This window comes from Petromyzon marinus, chromosome 69 (genome assembly GCF_048934315.1).
Source record: "Petromyzon marinus isolate PM22_M1 ecotype Great Lakes invasive population chromosome 69, UKy_Petmar_22M1.pri1.0, whole genome shotgun sequence".
In the NCBI taxonomy this organism is placed as follows: Eukaryota; Metazoa; Chordata; class Hyperoartia; order Petromyzontiformes; family Petromyzontidae; genus Petromyzon; species Petromyzon marinus.
This window is the reverse complement of record NC_133735.1, coordinates 5,916,173-5,938,672: the sequence shown is the minus strand read 5'-3', so window position 1 is coordinate 5,938,672 and position 22,500 is coordinate 5,916,173. Positions and strand designations below refer to the sequence as shown.

General features: G+C 49.2%; 1 protein-coding gene across 1 annotated transcript in view; it reads right to left on the bottom strand.

The window, feature by feature from the left end:
• LOC116957080 (uncharacterized) overlaps positions 1-16,942 on the bottom strand; it is a 37,721-nt gene extending 20,779 nt beyond the window's left edge. Inside the window, exons 1-4 of the mRNA XM_076055018.1 lie at positions 16,645-16,942; positions 11,329-11,405; positions 5,554-5,620; positions 4,119-4,200 (exon numbers count right to left, since the gene is read on the bottom strand). Of these exons, the coding sequence (XP_075911133.1) occupies positions 4,119-4,200; positions 5,554-5,620; positions 11,329-11,405; positions 16,645-16,713 (295 nt within the window). The 5' untranslated portion in view covers positions 16,714-16,942. The remainder of the gene's footprint in view (positions 1-4,118; positions 4,201-5,553; positions 5,621-11,328; positions 11,406-16,644) is intronic.
• Between the last annotated feature and the right edge of the window lie 5,558 nt (positions 16,943-22,500).

Sequence of the window (22,500 nt, the reverse complement as noted above, 5' to 3'; positions counted from 1 at the left end):
TTTAATGGAAAAATAAACGTAGTGAGTGGAAAATAAACGGGTAAATACGAGTAAAAGTTTAAATGAAAATAAACAAGCAAACGAAATGTTCGCAGGTAAAAATAAACAAGAAAATTTTAAATAAAGTAAGTAAGAAATAAACTAAGTAAACAACAAAATAAACGTGGTGAAGGAAATAAAAATTAAATAAAAATTAGCAAAGTAAATGAAAAATAAACCAGTAAATGCAAATAAAAAGTAAAATTAAAAAAATATAAAACAATAAAATTCTCACGACGTTTCGACTGCAACACCAAGCAGCAATCATCATCAGGTGTGAAAACCACGGCAAGAAAATTTGAAAAAAGTGGCGGGTTTTTTTTATTAACATCAGCACCAGGGAGAGAGATTTGGCATTTTGTTCAGGTGGACGAGTCCATCTGAACAAAATGCCAAATATATTTTATTATTTTATTGTTTCCCTTCAACGTGACTTTACCGAAAGAACCAAGAATATGAATCACTGCAGTCACGAAAGCTTTAAATCAAAATTCGAGTCCATCTATGTTCGGAAAAGAGGAGGGGGGGAGACGAAAAATAATGGATGCGGTCTGAAAGCCACCATAAGCGTGGACAATCAATGAAGACCCGAAATGGTTTATCAAATCCTTCCAATGATTGCTAAGCCCAGAATCCATCTTCTCGGTTGAAATTGTCTCCGTGTTTGTATATGTGGATGGCCTCATGAACGAATCTCTCATGGTAACCGTAAGCGTGAACAATCAATGAAGACCCGAAATGGTTTATCAAATCCTTCCAATGATTGCTAAGCCCAGAATCCATCTTCTCGGTTGAAATTATCTCCGTGTTTGTATGTGTGGATAGCCTCATGAACGAATCTCTCATGGTAACCGTAAGCGTGAACAATCAATTAAGACCCGAAATGGTTTATCAAATCCTTCCAATGATTGCTAAGCCCAGAATCCATCTTCTCGGTTGAAATTGTCTCCGTGTTTGTATATGTGGATAGCCTCATGAACGAATCTCTCATGGTAACCGTAAGCGTGAACAATCAATTAAGACCCAAAATGGTTGATCAAATCCTTCCAATGATTGCTAAGCCAGAATCCATCTTCTCGGTTGAAATTGTCTCCGTGCTTGTATATGTGGATAGCCTCATGAACGAATCTCTCATGGTAGCCAGATGGCTTGCAGAGAACCTCTGTCTTGGAGAAGTCAATGTCATGTGAGCCCACTGTATTATAACAGTGATCTGCCACGGCCGAGGTGTTGGTCCTACCGTGTTTAAGGTCTGCTTTGTGTTCACGAATGCGGTCCGAGACATGGCGTTTGGTTTCTCCAATGTAACTACTACCACAGAGGCAACTTAGTTTGTAGATGCCAGGGTACTGTATGTCCGGAATCACTAATAAAAAAGAGACCTGATGGTTCAATGAGCCACTCTGTCTACAGGAAAGCTACCCATACGGATGCTTACCTGAAACCGGATTCCCACCACCATCCATCCCAGAAGAATTCCCTCATCAAGACTCCATAGAGCCCAATGTATATCCGACCAGGAACACATAGGCAGTGAACTCAAGCACGTACACCAAGCTCTTAAGGCTAATGGTTATTCCGACTATACAATCCGCAAAGCTATCACTCCAACCTTCATATGAAGAAGGACCCTCTTGAGGAGCCTTTCAAAACCATCACTTTACCCTACATTGCAGGGATCACAAAAAAGATCTCCAAAATCTTGAATAAACACAAGATCCAGGTCCGATTCAACACATTACATAAAATCCGTGACCTGGTTGCATCTGTAAAAGATGTGATTCCGGACATACAGTACCCTGGCGTCTACAATCTAAGTTGCCTCTGTGGTAGTAGTTACATTGGAGAAACCAAACGACATGTCTCGGACCGCATTCGTGAACACAAAGCAGACCTTAAACACGGTAGATACCAACACCTCGGCCGTGGCAGATCATTGTTATAATTCAGTAGGCTCACATGACATTGACTTCTCCAAGACAGAGGTTCTTTGCAAGCCATCTGGCTACCATGAGAGATTCGTTCATGAGGCTATCCACATATACAAGCACGGAGACAATTTCAACCGAGAAGATGGATTCTGGCTTAGCAATCATTGGAAGGATTTGATCAACCATTTTGGGTCTTAATTGATTGTTCACGCTTACGGTGGCTTTCAGACCGCATCCATTATTTTTCGTCTCCCCCCCTCCTCTTTTCCGAACGTAGATGGACTCGTCCATCTGAACAAACTGTCAAATCGCTCTCCGTGGTGCTGACGTTAGAAAAACCCGCCACTTTGTTCAAATTTTCTTGCCGTGGTTTTCACACCTGATGATGATTGCTGCTTGGTGTTGCAGTCGAAACGTCGCGAGAATTTTGTTTTATATTTTTATTATTTTATTGTTTCCCTTCTACGTGGTGGTGACTTTACCGAAAGAACCAAGAATAATAATTTTATTGTTTTACAATAATTTTATTGCTTTATATATTTTTTTATTATTTTATTGTTTCCCTTCCACGTGGTGACTTTACCGAAAGAACCAAGAATAATAATTTTAGTGTTTTACAATAATTGTATTGTTTTATATTTTTATTATTTTATTGTTTCCCTTCTACGTGGTGACTTTACCGAAAGAACCAAGAATAATAATTTTATTGTTTTATATTTTTATTATTTTATTGTTTCCCTTGCACGCGGTGACTTTACCGAAAGAACCAAGAATACTAATTTTATTGTTTTACAATAATTGTATTGTTTTATATTTTTATTATTTTATTGTTTCCCTTCTACGTGGTGACTTTACCTAAAGAACCAAGTATAATAATTTTATTGTTTTACAATAATTGTATAGTTTATTTATTTATTATTTTATTGTTTCCCTTGCACGTGGTGGTGACTTTACCGAAAGAACCAAGAATAATAATTTTAGTGTTTCACAATAATTTTATTGCTTTATATATTTTTTATTATTTTATTGTTTCCCTTCCACGTGGTGACTTTACCGAAAGAACCAAGAATAATAATTTTATTGTTTTACAATAAATTTATTATTTTATATTTTTATTATTTAATTGTTTCCCTTCCACGTGGTGACTTTACCGAAAGAACCAAGAATAATAATTTTATTGTTTTACAATAATTGTATTGTTTTATATTTTTATTATTTTATTGTTTCCCTTCCACGTGGTGACTTTACCTAAAGAACCAAGTATAATAATTGTATTGTTTTACAATAATTGTATTGTTTTATATTTTTATTATTTTATTGTTTCCCTTGCACGTGGTGGTGACTTTACCGAAAGAACCAAGAATAATAATTGTATTGTTTTACAATAATTTTATTGTTTTATATTTTTATTAGTTTATTGTTTCCCTTCTACGTGGTGGTGACTTTACCGAAAGAACCAAGAATACGAACCTAAATGAGTAAATAAAAATGAAACTAAGTCGAGACAAATGTTGATGTCTATTGTCGCCGGCGTGAATTTGATTGAGGCGGCTGGCGGAGCGGTGGAAAAGATGGGGACGAGATTCTGAGATCCACCACCACCACCACTAAGACCACAACCACCACCACCACTAAGACCACAACCACCACCAAGACCACAACCACCACCACCACTAAGACCACAACCACCACCACCACCACCACTAAGACCACAACCACCACCACCACTAAGACCACAACCACCACCACCACTAAGACCACAACCACCACCTCCACCACCACTAAGACCACCACCACCACCACCACTAAGACCACAACTACCACCACCACCGCCACCACCTCCACAACTACCACAACTACCACCGCCACCACCACCGCCACACCACCACCGCCACCACCGTCACCACAACTACCACCACCACCACCACCGCCACCACCACAAGTACCACCGCCACCGCCACCACCACCACCACCACCACCGCCACCACCACCGCCACCACCACCACCTCCACCACCACCGCCACCACCGCCACCACAACTACCACCACCACCGCCACCACCACCACCACCACCACCGCCACTACCATCACCACCAACCACCTCCACAACTACCACCACAACTAACACCACCACTCTGCATACACTTACCGATCATGTGACCCACTCCGACCAATCCGTCTTGAGCCTGGAGGCCGCCACCCACCAACGCGCTCGCGCTCTGATTGGCCGGCTGCGGTGGGGGGGGGGGAGGAGCCATCGGGTGGGGTCACAGAGGTCACGCTCAGGTCGCTGGGTCTCACACAGACAAAGGTCCCCCGTGTAGCCTCTAGCAGGGCTGTAGGGGCAAGTGCTGTGAGTAGCAGCAGCAGTGCCCTATAGACACACAGACAAAGGTGCCCCGTGTAGCCTCTAGCAGGGCTGTAGGGGCAAGTGTTGTGAGTAGCAGCAGCAGTGCCCTATAGACACACAGACAAAGGTGCCCCGTGTAGCCTCTAGCAGGGCTGTAGGGGCAAGTGCTGTTAGTAGCAGCAGCAGTGCCCTATAGACACACAGACAAAGGTGCCCCGTGTAGCCTCTAGCAGGCTGTAGGGGCAAGTGCTGTTGACCCACGACTCCACTCATTTGAGTCAGGGTCGGGATCGATCCTACGACCTCCTGTAGACCAGGCGAGGAATTTAACATCTCATAGCCACCATCTCCCTACCCCCCACCGTCTCCCTACCCCCCACCATCTCTTTACCCCCCACCGTCTCTCTCTACCCTCCACCGTCTCCCTACCCCCCACCGTCTCCCTACCCCCCACCGTCTCCCTACCCCCCACCGTCTCCCTACCCCCCACCGTCTCCCTACCCCCCACCGTCTCTCTACCCCCCACGGTCTCCCTACCCCCCACCGTCTCTCTACCCCCCACGGTCTCCCTACCCCCCACCGTCTCTCGCTACCCCCCACCGACTCTCTCTACCCCCCACCGTCTCTCTCTACCCCCCACCGTCTCTCTACCCCCCACCGTCTCTCTACCCCCCACCGTCTCCCTACCCCCCACCGTCTCCCTACCCCCCACCGTCTCCCTACCCCCCACCGTCTCCCTACCCCCCACCATCTCTCTCTACCCCCCACCGTCTCCCTACCCCCCACCGTCTCTCTACCCCCCACCATCTCTCTACCCCCCACCGTCTCTCCCTACCCCCCACCGTCTCCCTACCCCCCACCATCTCTCTCTACCCCCCACCGTCTCCCTACCCCCCACCGTCTCTCTACCCCCCACCATCTCTCTACCCCCCACCGACTCTCTCTACCCCCCACCGTCTCCCTACCCCCCACGGTCTCCCTACCCCCCACCGTCTCTCTCTACCCCCCACCGTCTCTCTACCCCCCACCGTCTCTCTCTACCCCCCCACCGTCTCCCTACCCCCCACCATCTCTCTACCCCCCACCGTCTCCCTACCCCCCACCGTCTCCCTACCCCCCACCGTCTCTCTACCCCCCACCATCTCCCTACCCCCACTCTCCCCCCCCCACTCTCCCCCACCCACTCTCCCCCCCCCCCAATCTCCCCCCCCCCACTCCCCCCCCCCACTCTCACCGTGGACTGTGCTGAGTCAGCGATCGTAGCAAGGTAAACAAGGTTCCTGTGTAGGATCTGCTGGTACCTGAAGACACAGACACAGAGATTCATAGAGATACACATAGAGACACACAGAGACTCATAGAGATACACATAGAGACACACAGAGACTCATAGAGATACACATAGAGACACACAGAGACTCATAGAGATATACATAGAGACACATAGAGAGATACAGAGACACATAGAGATACATAGAGACACAGAGACTCGTAGAGATATACATAGAGAATCACAGAGACTCATAGAGATACATAGAGACACGTAGAGATACATAGAGATACACACAGATACACAGAGACCCATAGAGACATACAGAGACACATAGAGACACATAGAGATACATAGAGATAAATAGAGACACACAGAGACACACAGAGATACATAGAGACATACAGAGACACACAGAGACCCATAGAGATACATAGAGACACACAGAGACACACAGAGACACACAGAGATACATAGAGACACACAGAGACACACAGAGACACACAGAGATACATAGAGACACACAGAGATACATAGAGATGCATAGAGATACACAGAGATACATAGAGACATACAGAGACACACAGAGACCCATAGAGACACACAGAGACACAGAGACACACAGAGATACATAGAGACACACAGAGACACACAGAGACACACAGAGATACATAGAGACGCACAGAAATACATAGACACACACAGAGACCCATAGAGATACATAGAGACAAACAGCGACACACAGAGACACACAGAGATACATAGAGACACACAGAGACACACAGAGATACACAGAGATACACAGAGACACACAGAGACACACAGAGACCCATAGAGGTACATAGAGACACATAGAGACACACAGAGACACACAGAGACACACAGAGATACATAGAGACACATAGAGACACACAGAGATACATAGACACACATAGAGACACATAGACACATAGAGACCCATAGAGACCCATAGACACACATAGAGACCCATAGAGACCCATAGACACACATAGAGACACATAAAGACCCATAGACACACAGAGACACAGAGACACACAGAGATACATAGAGACACACAGAGACACACAGAGACCCATAGAGATACACAGAGACACACAGAGACACACAGAGATACATAGAGACACACAGAGACACACAGAGACACACAGAGATACATAGAGACACACAGAGACACACAGAGACCCATAGAGATACATAGAGACACACAGAGACACACAGAGATACATAGAGACACATAGAGACACACAGAGATATATAGACACACATAGAGACACATAGATACATAGAGACCCATAGACACACATAGAGACACATAGAGACCCATAGACACACATAAAGACACATAGAGACCCATTGACACACATAGAGACACACAGAGACACACAGAGATACAGAGACCCATAGAGACCCATAGACACACATAGAGGCACATAGAGACACATAGAGATACATAGAGACCCACAGAGATACATAGAGACATAGACACACATAGAGACACATATAGACACATAGAGATACATAGAGATACATAGAGACCCATAGAGACCCATAGACACACATAGAGACACATAGACACACACAGAGACACAGAGATACATAGAGACACATAGATATCATCAACATCATCAACATCATCAACATCATCAGCATCAACATCATCACATCAACATCATCAACATCAGCAACATCATCATCATTATCAACATCATCAACGCCAACATCATCATCAGCAAAATCATCATCATCAACATCATCATCATCAGCAACAACATCATCAACATCATCAACATCATCATCACCATCATCACCATCATCACCATCATCACCACCATCATCACCATCATCAACATCATCAACATCACCATCATCATCACCATCATCATCACCATCAACATCACCATCATCATCACCATCATCATTATCACCATCATCATCACCATCATCATCACCATCATCATCATCACCATCAACATCACCATCATCACCATCATCAACATCATCAACATCATCATCATCAACATCATCATCACCATCATCACCATCATCATCACCATTATCACCATCATCATCACCATCATCAACATCATCATCAACATCACCATCATCATCACCATCAACATCACCATCATCACCATCATCACCACCATCATCACCATCATTATCACCATCATCATCAACATCATCATCATCAACATGGAAATTGACTGCAGCGTGGTGACGTCGATCCTAAACGTGCAACGGGAAAAACTCCAGAGGACATGGAGGAAAACCCACGACCACCTGTATACCAGGCGAGGTAGTCAACATCTCCCAGGGATAGAACCCACGACCTCTTGTAGACCAGGCGAGGTAGTCAACATCTCCCAGGGATAGAACCCACGACCTCCTGTATACCAGGCGAGGTAGTCAACATCTCCCAGGGATATAACCCACGACCTCCTGTAGACCAGGCGAGGTAGTCAGCATCTCCCAGGGATATAACCCACGACCTCCTGTAGACCAGGCGAGGTAGTCAACATCTCCCAGGGATAGAACCCACGACCTCCTGTAGACCAGGCGAGGTAGTCAACATCTCCCAGGGATAGAACCCACGACTTCCTGCGTACCAGGCGAGGTAGTCAACATCTCCCAGGGATAGAACCCACGACCTCCTGTAGACATGGCGAGGTAGTCAACATCTCCCAGGGATAGAACCCACGACCTCCTGCGTACCAGGCGAGGTAGTCAACATCTCCCAGGGATAGAACCCACGACCTCCTGCAGACCAGGCGAGGTAGTCAACATCACCCAGGGATAGAACCCACGACCTCCTGTAGACCAGGCGAGGTAGTCAACATCACCCAGGGGTAGAACCCACGACCTCCTGTAGATCAGGCAAGGTAGTCAACATCTCCCAGGGATAGAACCCACGACCTCCTGTAGACCAGGCGAGGTAGTCAACATCTCCCAGGGATAGAACCCACGACCTCCTGTAGACCAGGCGAGGTAGTCAACATCTCCCAGGGATAGAACCCACGACCTCCTGTAGACCAGGAGAGGTAGTCAACATCTCCCATGGATAGAACCCACGACCTCCTGTAAACCAGGCGAGGTAGTCAACATCTCCCAGGGATAGAACCCACAACCTCCTGCATACCAGGCGAGGTAGTCAACATCTCCCAGGGGTAGAACCCACGACCTCCTGTAGACCAGGCAAGGTAGTCAACATCTCCCAGGGATCGAACCCACGACCTCCTGTAGACCAGGCGAGGTAGACAACATCTCCCAGGGTCACGGGATCAAACCCACGACCTCCTGTAGACCAGGCGAGGTAGACAACATCTCCCAGGGTCACAGGATCGAACCCACGACCTCCTGTATACCAGGCAAGGTAGTCAACATCTCCCAGGGTCACGGGATCGAACCCACGACCTCCTGTAGACCAGGCGAGGTAGACAACATCTCCCAGGGTTACGGGATCGAACCCACGACCTCCTGTAGACCAGGCGAGGTAGACAACATCTCCCAGGGTCACAGGATCGAACCCACGACCTCCTGTATACCAGGCAAGTTAGTCAACATCTCCCAGGGTCACGGGATCGAACCCACGACCTCCTGTAGACCAGGCGAGGTAGACAACATCTCCCAGGGTCACAGGATCGAACCCACGACCTCCTGTAGACCAGGCGAGGAAGTCAACATCTCCCAGGGTCACGGGATCGAACCCACGACCTCCTGTATACCAGGCGAGGTGGTCAACATCTCCCAGGGTCACGGGATCGAACCCACGACCTCCTGTAGACCAGGCGAGGTAGTCAACATCTCCCAGGGTCACAGGATCGAACCCACGACCTCCTGTATACCAGGCGAGGTAGTCAACATCTCAAAATGAGTCTATGGGTCTATCTGTGGTGAGTCTATGGGTCTCTGCTGTGTGATGAGTCTATGGGTCTCTGCTGTGTGATGAGTCGATGGGTATCTGCTGTGTGATGAGTCTATGGGTCTCTGCTGTGTGATGAGTCTATGGGTCTCTCTGTGGTGAGTCTATGGGTCTCTGCTGTGTGATGAGTCTATGGGTCTCTGCTGTGTGATGAGTCTATGGCTCTCTGCTGTGTGATGAGTCTATGGATCTCTCTGTGGTGAGTCTATGGGTCTCTGCTGTGTGATGAGTCTATGGGTCTCTGGTGTGTGATGAGTCTATGGGTCTCTGCTGTGTGATGAGTCTATGGGTCTCTGCTGTGTGATGAGTCTGTGGGTCTCTGCTGTGTGATGAGTCTATGGGTCTCTGCTGTGTGATGAGTCTATGGGTCTCTGCTGTGTGATGAGTCTATGGGTCTCTGCTGTGTGATGAGTCTATGGCTCTCTGCTGTGTGATGAGTCTATGGGTCTCTGCTGTGTGATGAGTCTATTGGTCTCTGCTGTGTGATGAGTCTATGGGTCTCTCTGTGGTGAGTCTATGGGTCTCTGCTGTGTGATGAGTCTATGGGTCTCTGCTGTGTGATGAGTCTATGGGTCTCTGCTGTGTGATGAGTCTATGGCTCTCTGCTGTGTGATGAGTCTATAGGTCTCTGTTGTGTGATGAGTCTATGGGTCTCCGTGTGGTGAGTCTATGGGTCTCTGCTGTGTGATGAGTCTATGGGTCTCTGCTGTGTGATGAGTCTATGGGTCTCTGCTGTGTGATGAGTCTATGGGTCTCTGTTGTGATGAGTCTATGGGTCTCTGCTGTGTGATGAGTCTATGGGTCTCTGCTGTGTAATGAGTCTATGGGTCTCTGCTGTGTGATGAGTCTATGGGTCTCTGCTGTGTGATGAGTCTATGGCTCTCTGCTGTGTGATGAGTCTATGGGTCTCTGCTGTGTGATGAGTCTATGGCTCTCTGCTGTGTGATGAGTATATGGGTCTCTGCTGTGTGATGAGTCTATGGGTCTCTGCTGTGTGATGAGTCTATGGCTCTCTATGATGAGTCTATGGGTCTCTGCTGTGTGATGAGTCTATGGGTCTCTGCTGTGTGATGAGTCTATGGGTCTCTGCTGTGTGATGAGTCTATGGGTCTCTGCTGTGTGATGAGTCTATGGCTCTCTGCTGTGTGATAAGTTTATGGCTCTCTGCTGTGTGATGAGTCTATGGCTCTCTGCTGTGTGATGAGTCTATGGGTCTCTGCTGTGTGATGAGTCTGTGGGTCTCTGCTGTGTGATGAGTCTATGGCTCTCTGCTGTGTGATGAGTCTATGGCTCTATGCTGTGTGATGAGTATATGGCTCTCTGCTGTGTGATGAGTCTATGGGTCTCTGCTGTGTGATGAGTCTATGGGTCTCTGCTGTGTGATGAGTCTATGGGTCTCTGTTGTGTGATGAGTCTATGGGTCTCTGTTGTGTGATGAGTCTATGGCTCTCTGCTGTGTGATGAGTCTATGGGTCTCTGCTGTGTGATGAGTCTATGGGTCTCTGCTGTGTGATGAGTCTATGGGTCTCTGCTGTGTGATGAGTCTATGGGTCTCTGTTGTGTGATGAGTCTATGGGTCTCTGCTGTGTGATGAGTCTAAGGGTCTCTGTGTGATGAGTCTATGGGTCTCTGCTGTGTGATGAGTCTATGGGTCTGTCCTGTGTGATGAGTCTATGGGTCTCTGCTGTGTGATGAGTCTATGGGTCTGTCCTGTGTGATGAGTCTATGGGTCTCTGCTGTGTGATGAGTTTATGGGTCTCTGTGTGGACAGCGGATAGTGTGTAGAAAGCCGGACTCACTGTGTGCACTGGGAGGATTTCCCTCTGTTCTGGTAGTCCACGATGCACTGGATCAGCTGGTTGTTCTCGTCCAGGATCTGATGAAAGTGAAAAGAGATCGCAAATATCGCACCATGCTAATAGACTCATCACACAGCAGAGACCCATAGACTCATCACACAGCAGAGAGCCATAGACTCATCACACAGCAGAGACCCACAGACTCATCACACAGCAGAGAGCCATAGACTCATCACACAGCAGAGAGCCATAGACTCATCACACAGCATAGACCCATAGACTCATCACACAGCAGAGACCCATAGACTCATCACACAGCAGAGAGCCATAGACTCATCACACAGCAGAGACCCATAGACTCATCACACAGCAGAGACCCATAGACTCACCACACAGCAGAGAGCCATAGACTCATAACACAGCAGAGACCCATAGACTCATCACACAGCAGAGAGCCATAGACTCATCACACAGCAGACAGCCATAGACTCATCACACACAGAGACCCATAGACTCATCACACAGCAGAGACCCACAGACTCATCACACACAGAGACCCATAGACTCATCACACAGCAGAGACCCATAGACTCATCACACAGCAGAGACCCATAGACTCATCACACAGCAGAGACCCATAGACTCATCACACAGCAGAGAGCCATAGACTCATCACATAGCAGAGACCCATAGACTCATCACACACAGAGACCCATAGACTCATCACACAGCAGAGACCCATAGACTCATCACACAGCAGAGACCTATAGACTCATCACACAGCAGAGACCCATAGACTCACCACACAGAGACCCATAGACTCACACAGAGATCCATAGACTTTGAGTCTCTATGGGTCTCTGTGTGAGTGGCGTCTTCACCTTCTGCATTCACCTCTGTGTGAGTAGTCTATGGGTGTCTATGAGTCTCTGTGTGAATAGTCTATCAGTGTCTATGAGTCTCTGTGTGAGTAGTCTATAGGTCTCTGAGTCTCTGTGCGAGTAGTCTATGGGTCTCTGTGTGAGAAGTATATGGGTCTCTATGGGTCTCCATGAGTCTCTGTGAGTAGACTATGGGTGTCTATGGGTCTCTATGAGTCTATGTGTGAGTAGTCTATGGGTCTCTATGGGTGTCTATGAGTCTCTGTGTGAGTAGTCTATGGATTTCTATAGGTCTCTATGGGTGTCTATGAGTCTCTGTGTGAGTAGTCTATGGGTCTCTATGAGTGTCTATGAGTCTCTGTGTGAGTAGTATATGGGTCTCTATGAATCTCTGTGTGAGTAGTCTATGGGTGTCTATGGGTCTATATGAGTCTCTGTGAGCAGTATATGGGTCTCTATGAGTCTCTGTGTGAGTAGTCTATGGGTGTCTGTGGGTCTCTATGAGTCTCCGTGCGAGTAGTCTATGGGTCTCTATGGGTGTCTATGAGTCTCGGTGTGAGTAGTATATGGGTCTCTATGAGTCTCTGTGTGAGTAGTACATGGGTTTCTATGAGTCTCTGTGTGAGTAGTATATGGGTCTCTATGGGTAGCTATGGGTCTCTATGAGTCTCTGTGTGAGTAGTCTATGGGTGTCTATGGGTGTCTATGGGTGTCTATGGGTCTCTGTGTGAGCAGTATATGGGTTTCTATGAGTCTCTGTGTGAGTAGTATATGGGTGTCTATGGGTCTCTATGAGTCTCTGTGTGTGTATGAGTAGTCTATGGGTGTCTATGGGTCTCTATGAGTCTCTCTGTGTGTGAGTAGTCTATGGGTGTCTATGAGTCTCTATGTGAGTAGTCTATGGGTCTCTATGGGTGTCTATGGGTGTCTATGGGTCTCTATGAGTCTCTGTGACTAGTCTATGGGTCTCTATGAGTCTCTGTGTGAGTAGTCTATGGTCTCTATGGGTGTCTATGAGTCTCTATTAGTCTATGTGTGTGAGTAGTCTATGGGTGTCTATGGGTGTCTATGAGTCTCTGTGTGTGTGAGTAGTCTATGGGTCTCTATGAGTCTCTGTGTGAGTAGTCTATGGGTCTCTATGGGTCTCTATGAGTCTCTGTGTGAGTAGTCTATGGGTGTCTATGGGTCTCTATGAGTCTGTGTGAGTAGTCTATCGGTCTCTATGGGTGTCTATGGGTCTCTATGGGTCTCTATGAGTCTCTGTGTGTGTGAGTAGTCTATGGGTGTATATGGGTGTCTATGAGTCTCTATGTGTGTGAGTAGTCTATGGGTGTCTATGGGTCTCTATGAGTCTCTGTGTGTGTGAGTAGTCTATGGGTCTCTATGGGTGTCTATGGGTCTCTGTGTGTGAGTAGTCTATGGGTCTCTATGGGTGTCTATGGGTCTCTATGAGTCTCTGTGTGAGTAGTCTATGCGTGTCTATGAGTCTCTGTGTGTGTGAGTAGTCTATGGGTCTCTATGAGTCTCTGTGTGCATGAGTAGTCTATCGGTCTCTATGGGTGTCTATGGGTCTTTATGAGTCTCTGTGTGTGTGAGTAGTCTATGGGTCTCTATGAGTCTCTGTGTGTGTGAGTAGTCTATGGGTCTCTATGAGTCTCTGTGTGTGTGAGTAGTCTATGGGTGTCTATGGGTCTCTATGAGTCTCTGTGTGTGAGTAGTCTATGGGTGTCTATGGGTCTCTATGAGTCTCTGTGTGTGAGTAGTCTATGGGTGTCTATGGGTCTCTATGAGTCTCTGTGTGAGTAGTCTATGGGTCTCTATGAGTCTCTGTGTGAGTAGTCTATGGGTGTCTATGGGTCTCTATGAGTCTGTGTGAGTAGTCTATGGGTCTCTATGAGTCTCTTTGTGTGTGAGTAGTCTATGGGTGTCTATGGGTCTCTATGAGTTTCTGTGTGAGTAGTCTATGGGTCTCTATGGGTCTCTATGAGTCTCTGTGTAGAGTAGTCTATGGGTGTCTATGGGTCTCTATGAGGCTCTTTGAGTAGTCTATGGGTCTCTATGAGTATGTGAGTAGTCTATGGGTCTCTATGAGTCTCTGTGAGTAGTCTATGGGTCTCTATGAGTCTGTGAGTATTCTGTGGGTCTCTATGGGTGTCTATGGGTCTCTATGAGTCTCTGTGTGCGTGAGTAGTCTATGGGTCTCTAAGGGTGTCTATGGGTCTCTATGAGTCTGTGTGTGAGTAGTCTATGGGTCTCTATGGGTGTCTATGGGTGTCTATGAGTCTCTGTGTGTGTAAGTAGTCTATGGGTGTCTATGGGTCTCTATGAGTCTCTGTGTGTGTGAGTAGTCTATGGGTCTCTATGGGTCTCTATGAGTCTCTGTGTGAGTAGTCTATGGGTCTCTATGGGTGTCTATTGGTCTCTTTGGGTCTCTATGAGTCTCTGTGTGTGTGAGTAGTCTATGGGTGTCTATGGGTCTCTATGAGTCTCTATGTGTGAGTAGTCTATGGGTGTCTATGGGTCTCTATGAGTCTCTGTGTGTGTGAGTAGTCTATGGGTCTCTGTGTGTGAGTAGTCTATGGGTCTCTATGGGTGTCTATGAGTCTCTGTGTGTGTCTATGAGTCTCTGTGTGAGTAGTCTATGGGTCTCTATGGGTGTCTATGAACCTCTGTGTGAGTAGTCTATGGGTCTCTATGGGTCTCTATCGGTGTCTATGAGTCTCTGTGCGTGAGTACTCTATGGGTGTCTATGGGTCTATATGAGTCTCTGTGTGAGTAGTCTATGCGTGTCTATGAGTCTATGTGTGAGTAGTCTATGGGTCTCTATGGGTGTCTATGAGTCTCTATGGGTGTCTATGAGTCTCCATGGGTGTCTATGGGTCTCTGTGTGAGTAGTCTATGGGTCTCTATGGGTGTCTATGAGTCTCTATGGGTGTCTATGAGTCTCTGTGTGAGTAGTCTATGGGTCTCTATGGGTCTCTATCGGTGTCTATGAGTCTCTGTGTGTGAGTACTCTATGGGTGTCTATGGGTCTATATGAGTCTCTGTGTGAGTAGTCTATGGGTGTCTATGAGTCTATGTGTGAGTAGTCTATGGGTTTCTATGGGTGTCTATGAGTCTCTATGGGTGTCTATGAGTCTCCATGGGTGTCTATGGGTCTCTGTGTGAGTAGTCTATGGGTCTCTATGGGTGTCTATGAGTCTCTGTGTGTGTCTATGAGTCTCTGTGTGAGTAGTCTATGGGTCTCTATGGGTGTCTATGAACCTCTGTGTGAGTAGTCCATGGGTCTCTATCGGTGTCTATGAGTCTCTGTGTGTGAGTACTCTATGGGTGTCTATGGGTCTATATGAGTCTCTGTGTGAGTAGTCTATGGGTCTCTATGGGTGTCTATGAGTCTCTGTGTGAGTAGTCTATGGGTGTCTATGGGTCTCTATGGGTGTCTGAGTCTCTATGGGTCTCTATGAGTCTCTATGGGTGTCTATGAGTCTCTGTGTGAGTAGTCTATGGGTGTCTATGAGTCTCTGTGTGTGTCTATGAGTGTCTGTGTGAGTAGTCTATGGGTCTCTATGGGTGTCTATGAACCTCTGTGTGAGTAGTCCATGGGTCTCTATCGGTGTCTATGAGTCTCTGTGTGTGAGTACTCTATGGGTGTCTATGGGTCTATATGAGTCTCTGTGTGAGTAGTCTATGGGTGTCTATGGGTCTCTATGAGTCTCTATGGGTGTCTATGAGTCTCTGTGTGAGTAGTCTATGGGTCTCTATGGGTCTCTATCGGTGTCTATGAGTCTCAGTGTGTGAGTACTCTATGGGTGTCTATGGGTCTATATGAGTCTCTGTGTGAGTAGTCTATGGGTCTCTATGGGTGTCTATGAGTCTCTATGGGTGTCTATGAGTCTCTGTGTGAGTAGTCTATGGGTCTCTATGGGTGTCTATGAGTCTCTATGGGTGTCTATGAGTCTCTGTGTGAGTAGTCTATGGGTGTCTATGGGTCTCTATGAGTCTCTATGGGTGTCTAAGAGTCTCTGTGTGAGTAGTCTATGGGTCTCTATGGGTCTCTATGGGTGTCTATGGGTCTCTATGAGTCTCTGTGTGAGTAGTCTATGGGTGTCTATGGGTCTCTATGGGTGTCTATGAGTCTCTGTGTGAGTGAGTAGTCTATGGGTCTCTATGGGTGTCTATGAGTCTCTATGGGTGTCTATGAGTCTCTGTGTGTGAGTAGTCTATGGGTGTCTATGGGTCTCTACGGGTGTCTATGAGTCTCTATGGGTGTCTATGAGTCTCTATGGGTGTCTATGAGTCTCTATGGGTCTCTATGGGTCTCTATGGGTGTCTATGAGTCTCTATGGGTGTCTATGGGTCTCTATGGGTCTCTATGAGTCTCTATGGGTGTCTATGGGTCTCTATGAGTGTCTATGAGTCTCTGTGTGAGTGTCACCTTCTGTATGATGGACTGAGTCACTTCCACTCCCTGACGATGCTTCTGGCTCAGGAAGGCGATCGACATTCTTGACGTTGGCGCAACAAGTAACGTAACGACAGCGGCACAAGTAACGACAATAACCAAATCGTTACAACTTAATCGCGTTACTTTGTGAAGTTTTACGGCATCGCAAACGCAGCCGAATGCACAGGACCATTTGCAAATACAGCGAGTCGTCGATTCCGATTCGGCATAATCGTGCCCTGTTAAATCGCGCGTCGATTCTGTTACGCAGCCTCCCCACAAAGCGTGAATCGATTCCTTCGCAAGCCCCGCCTCCCCCTTCCTTTCCTGGCTAATGTGTGGGTGTGGATCGATTCGTGTAGTGCCGTTGATTCTCGATTCTTACCATTCTCTCCAGGCATTATCAAAGGGTGTCGGGTAATGGGAGGGTAAGATCGATTCGCGATTCTCGATTCTTACCCTCCATAACCATTGTCAATGGGTGTTTGGTGTGGGCGAGTGGAGGAATCGATTCGCGATTCTCTCGCCAGCCATTGACAATGGGTGTGGTTTCGAGCAGGAAACGATTCGCGATTCTCGATTCTTTCGCTTTCGCCAGCCATTGTCAATGGGTGTGGGTTAGGGGAGGAATCGATTCGCAAAACTTTATTTGTTAATCGCGATTCTCGATTATCTCATAGTGAATGAAGGGGGGGAACCGATTCACGCGCGTGCATTCGATTCCGGTAGCTAAGGAATCGACAGCCGAAATAAATTATTATTTGTTGTATTAAAATGTCATTATGATTAAATAATTATTTATTACAGGTCCCGGAAAAAATAAAGTTGTACAAAACGTGGCCCTGGTGTCAATAAAGTTGCACAGAACGTGTGGCCCCCGGTGTCAATAAAGTTATACAGAACGTGTGACCCTGTTGTCAATAAAGTTATACAGAACGTGTGGCGCTGGTGTCAATAAAGTTACACAGAACGTGTGACCCTGTTGTCAATAAAGTTATACAGAACGTGTGGCGCTGGTGTCAATAAATTTATACAGAACGTGTAGCACCTGATAATCTCCTGCAGATGCCACGGATTCTTCATGTTGGGCGAGTGAATGGGTGAGTGTGTGAGTGGCTGGGTGAGTGAGTGGGTGAGTGACTGGGTGAGTGGCTGGGTGAGTGACTGGGTGAGTGGCTGGGTGAGTGAATGAGTGGCTGGGTCACTGGGTGAGTGGCTGGATGAGTGAATGAGTGGCTGGGTGAGTGGCTGGGTGAGTGAATGAGTGGCTGGGTGAGTGACTGGGTGAGTGGCTAGGTGACTGGGTGAGTGAATGAGTGGCTGGGTGAGTGGCTGGGTGACTGGGTGAGTGGCTGGGTGAGTGAATGAGTGACTGGGTGAGTGAATGAGTGGCTGGGTGAGTGGCTGGGTGAGTGGCTGGGTGAGTGACTGGGTGAGTGAATGAGTGGCTGGGTGAGTGAATGAGTGGCTGGGTGAGTGGCTGGGTGACTGGGTGAGTGGCTAGGTGAGTGGCTGGATGAGTGAATGAGTGGCTGGGTGAGTGAATGAGTGACTGGGTGAGTGAATGAGTGACTGGGTGAGTGGCTAGGTGACTGGGTGAGTGGCTGGGTGAGTGGCTGGGTGACTAGGTGAGTGGCTGGGTGAGTGAATGAGTGACTGGGTGAGTGAATGAGTGGCTGGGTGAGTGAATGAGTCACTGGGTGAGTGAATGAGTGGCTGGGTGAGTGACTAGGTGAGTGAATGAGTGGCTGTGTGAGTGACTGGATGAGTGGCTGGGTGAGTGAATGAGTGGCTGGCTGGGTGAGTAGCTGAGTGGCTGGGTACGTGGATGGGTGAGTGACTGGGTGAGTGAATGAGTGGCTGGGTGAGTGACTGGGTGAGTAGCTGGGTGCGTGAATGGGTGAGAGAGTAGGTGGGAAAGTGGATTGGTGCATGAGTAAGCCCGAGGTACAGTGCCTATTGTGGCCTATTGGATACTCGGGCCCTGGTGGGCGCGCCTGTGCCAGGCTAGGTGCAGGTCAACCCAGGTACCATGGGTTGACCGAGGTTAACTTGCAGATGCACCACCTCTACCCCTTACTGTCAGCCACACTCACGGCCATCAGGCGAAATGCGATGAATGGCCTTTTAGACTCGCACAGAGACCCACAGACTCATTATACAGAGACCGTAAGACGCACACAGAGCCGTAGACAGTCCCATAGATCTACAGACCCAGACTGGCAGAGAGCCATCGACTCATCACACAGCAGAGACCCACAGACTCATCACACAACAGAGACCCATCACACAGCAGAGACCCATAGACTCATCACACAGCAGAGACCCACAGACTCATCACACAGCAGAGACCCACAGAATCATCACACAGCAGACACCCACAGACTCATCACACAGCAGAGACCCATAGACTCATCACAGCAGAGAGCCATAAACTCATCACACAGCAGAGACCCATAGACTCATGACACACCAGAAACCCATAGACTCATCACACAGCAGAGACCCACAGACTCATCACACAGCAGAGACCCATAGACTCATCACACAGCAGAGACCCATCACACAGCACCATCAGTCACCATCGTCACCACCACCACCTTCACCGTAGCCACCACGACACCAAGAACGATCTCCAGCCACCCTCGCCAAAGATCGGAACAAATCTTTATTGAAGTCACCCCCCCACTCACCTCCAAACATCCCCCCCACCCTAACCCATCCCCCCCCCTCCCACAACCAAACCTCTGGGAAACGTTAAAAAAAACCTTTCCACTGAAAAGCTACAACAGAGAAAAACAACGAACTCTCAGCCAGGACAAAACACGTCGAAACGCCGCCACAACCACCATCGCCAACACCACAGACTCCTCCTCCTCCGAGCGGGTGGGTGAGTGAGTGGACGACTGAATGGATGAGTGGGCGACTGAGCGGGTGGGCGAGCGGGTGGGTGAGTGCGTGAGTGGCTGGGTGGGCGAGTGGGTGGGTCAGTGGGTGGGCAAGTGAGCGGGCGAGTGGGTGAATGAATGGGTGAGTGAGTGGGTGGGTGAGTGGGTGGGCGAGTGAATGGGCGAGTGGGTGGGCGAGTGGGTGAATGAATGGGTGAGTGGGTGGGTTGGCGAGTGGGCGAGTGAATGGGTGAGTGGGTGGGCGAGTGGGTGAATGAATGGGTGAGTGGGTGGGTGAGTGGGTTGGTGAGTGGGCGAGTGAATGGGCGAGTGAATGGGTGAGCGAGTGCGTGAGTGGCTGGCTGGGTGGGCGAGCGAGCGGGTGGGCAGGCAGGCGGGCGGGCGAGTGGCTGGAGGAATTTTAAAATCCCGTAGCTGCCGGGTCTTGTAAAGTTTGTTGGGCCAGAGTGACATCCGTTAGCCAGAGGGTCCCCATCGCCGTCAAATGTACACACGGCCATCATCACCACGACCATCACCATCATCACAACCATCACCACCACCACCACCCAACAAAAGACAAAGATCACCCGTATAGCCTCAACAGACTGTGTGTGTGAGGGTGTGAGGGTGCTGTTGGTCGAGCAGAACTCGCGGCGTTGCGAGCAACGGAAACTGGGAAACAGCAACAGCAGCAACTTCGCTCGTGTCCACCACCAACACACAAAAGCGATTCACGGTTGCGGGCAACGCGTGGGTTGCAAGCGACGTGGGTTGCAAGCAACGTGGGTTGCAACGCGTGGGTTGCCAGCAAAGTGGGTTCCAACGCGTGGGTTGCAAGCAACGTGGGTTGCAGGCAGCGTGGGTTGCGAGCAACGTGGGTTGCAAGCAACGCGTGGCTTGTCAGCCACGTGGGTTGCAGGCAACGTGGGTTGCGAGCGACGTGGGTTGCGAGCAACGTGGGTTGCAAGCAACGCGTGGCTTGTCAGCCACGTGGGTTGCAGGCAACGTGGGTTGCGAGCGACGTGGGTTGCGAGCAACGTGGGTTGCAAGCAACGTGGGTTGCCAGCAACGTGGGTTGCAGGCAACGTGGGTTGCGAGCAACGTGGGTTGCCAGCAACGTGGGTTGCAGGCAACGTGGGTTGCGAGCAACGTGGGTTGCAGGCAACGTGGGTTGCGAGCAACACGTGGGTTGCCAGCAACGTGGGTTGCAAGCAACACGTGGGTTGCAGGCAACGTGGGTTGCAGGCAACGTGGGTTGCAGGCAACACGTGGGTTGCAGGCAACGTGGGTTGCGAGCGACGTGGGTTGCGAGCGACGTGGGTTGCGAGCGACGTGGGTTGCGAGCGACGTGGGTTGCGAGCAACGTGGGTTGCAAGCAACGTGGGTTGCAAGCAACGTGGGTTGCAAGCAACGTGGGTTGCAAGCAACGTGGGTTGCAAGCAACGTGGGTTGCAAGCAACGTGGGTTGCAAGCAACGTGGGTTGCAAGCAACGCGTGGCTTGTCAGCCACGTGCGGGTTGCCAGCCACGTGGGTTGCAACACGTGGGTTGCAAGCGACGTGGGTTGCGAGCAACACGTGGGTTGCGAGCGACGTGGGTTGCGAGCGACGTGGGTTGCAAGCAACGTGTGGGTTGCGAGCAACGTGTGGGTTGCGAGCGACGTGGGTTGCAGGCAACGTGGGTTGCAGGCAACGCGTGGGTTGCGAGCAACGTGGGTTGCGAGCGACGTGGGTTGCCAGCAACGCGTGGCTTGTCAGCAACGTGGGTTGCAGGCAACGTGGGTTGCGAGCAACACGTGGGTTGCGAGCAACGTGGGTTGCGAGCAACGTGGGTTGCCAGCAACGTGGGTTGCGAGCAACGTGGGTTGCCAGCAACGTGGGTTGCCAGCAACGTGGGTTGCAGGCAACGTGGGTTGCCAGCAACGTGGGTTGCCAGCAACGTGGGTTGCGGGCAACGCGTGCGAGACTCCCCCAAACACACCGAAGGGATATCGCGTTTCTCCCCCCCCCCCTTCCCCAAACCCACGCCAAAGAGAGACAATGGTCCCCCGCGGAGCCTGCAACAGACTCCTGGGGCAAGTGCTGTCAGCAAGTTGCAGCAGCAGCCGCCGCCACACACGGCCGCCTTTGTCTCTCCCCCAGTGGCGATGTTTCAACAACTACAACCACCACCACCACCAGGTTACTCATTTGAGGCCGAGTCGACCTAGGGGAGGCCGTTGAGCGGGAATCGAACTCGGGCCCTCCTGCCGGGTTCGTAGCGCGACGCTGACCCCGCTGCACCACCGCTCCCCACACACACACACACACACGTGGATACACACACACACTTACACACACACACGTGGATACACACACTTACACACACGTGGATATACACACTTACACACACACGTGGATACACACACTTACACACACACGTGGATACACACACTTACACACACACGTGGATACACACACTTACACACACACGTGGATACACACACTTACACACACACGTGGATACACACACACACACATGTGGATACACACACACACTTACACACACGTGGATACACACACACGTAGATACACACACGTGGATACACACACACGTGGATACACACACACTTACACACACACATGGATACACACACACGTAGATACACACACACATGGATACACACACACGGAGATACACACACACGTAGATACACACACTTACACACACACATGGATACACACACACTTACACACACGTGGATACACACACATGTAGATACACACACGTGGATACACACGTACATACACACACACTTACACACACACGTGGATACACACACATGGATACACACACACGTAGATACACACACACGTAGATACACACACACACACGTGGATACACACACATGTAGAATACACACACACACGTGGATACACACACATGTAGATACACACGTGGATACACACACACACGTG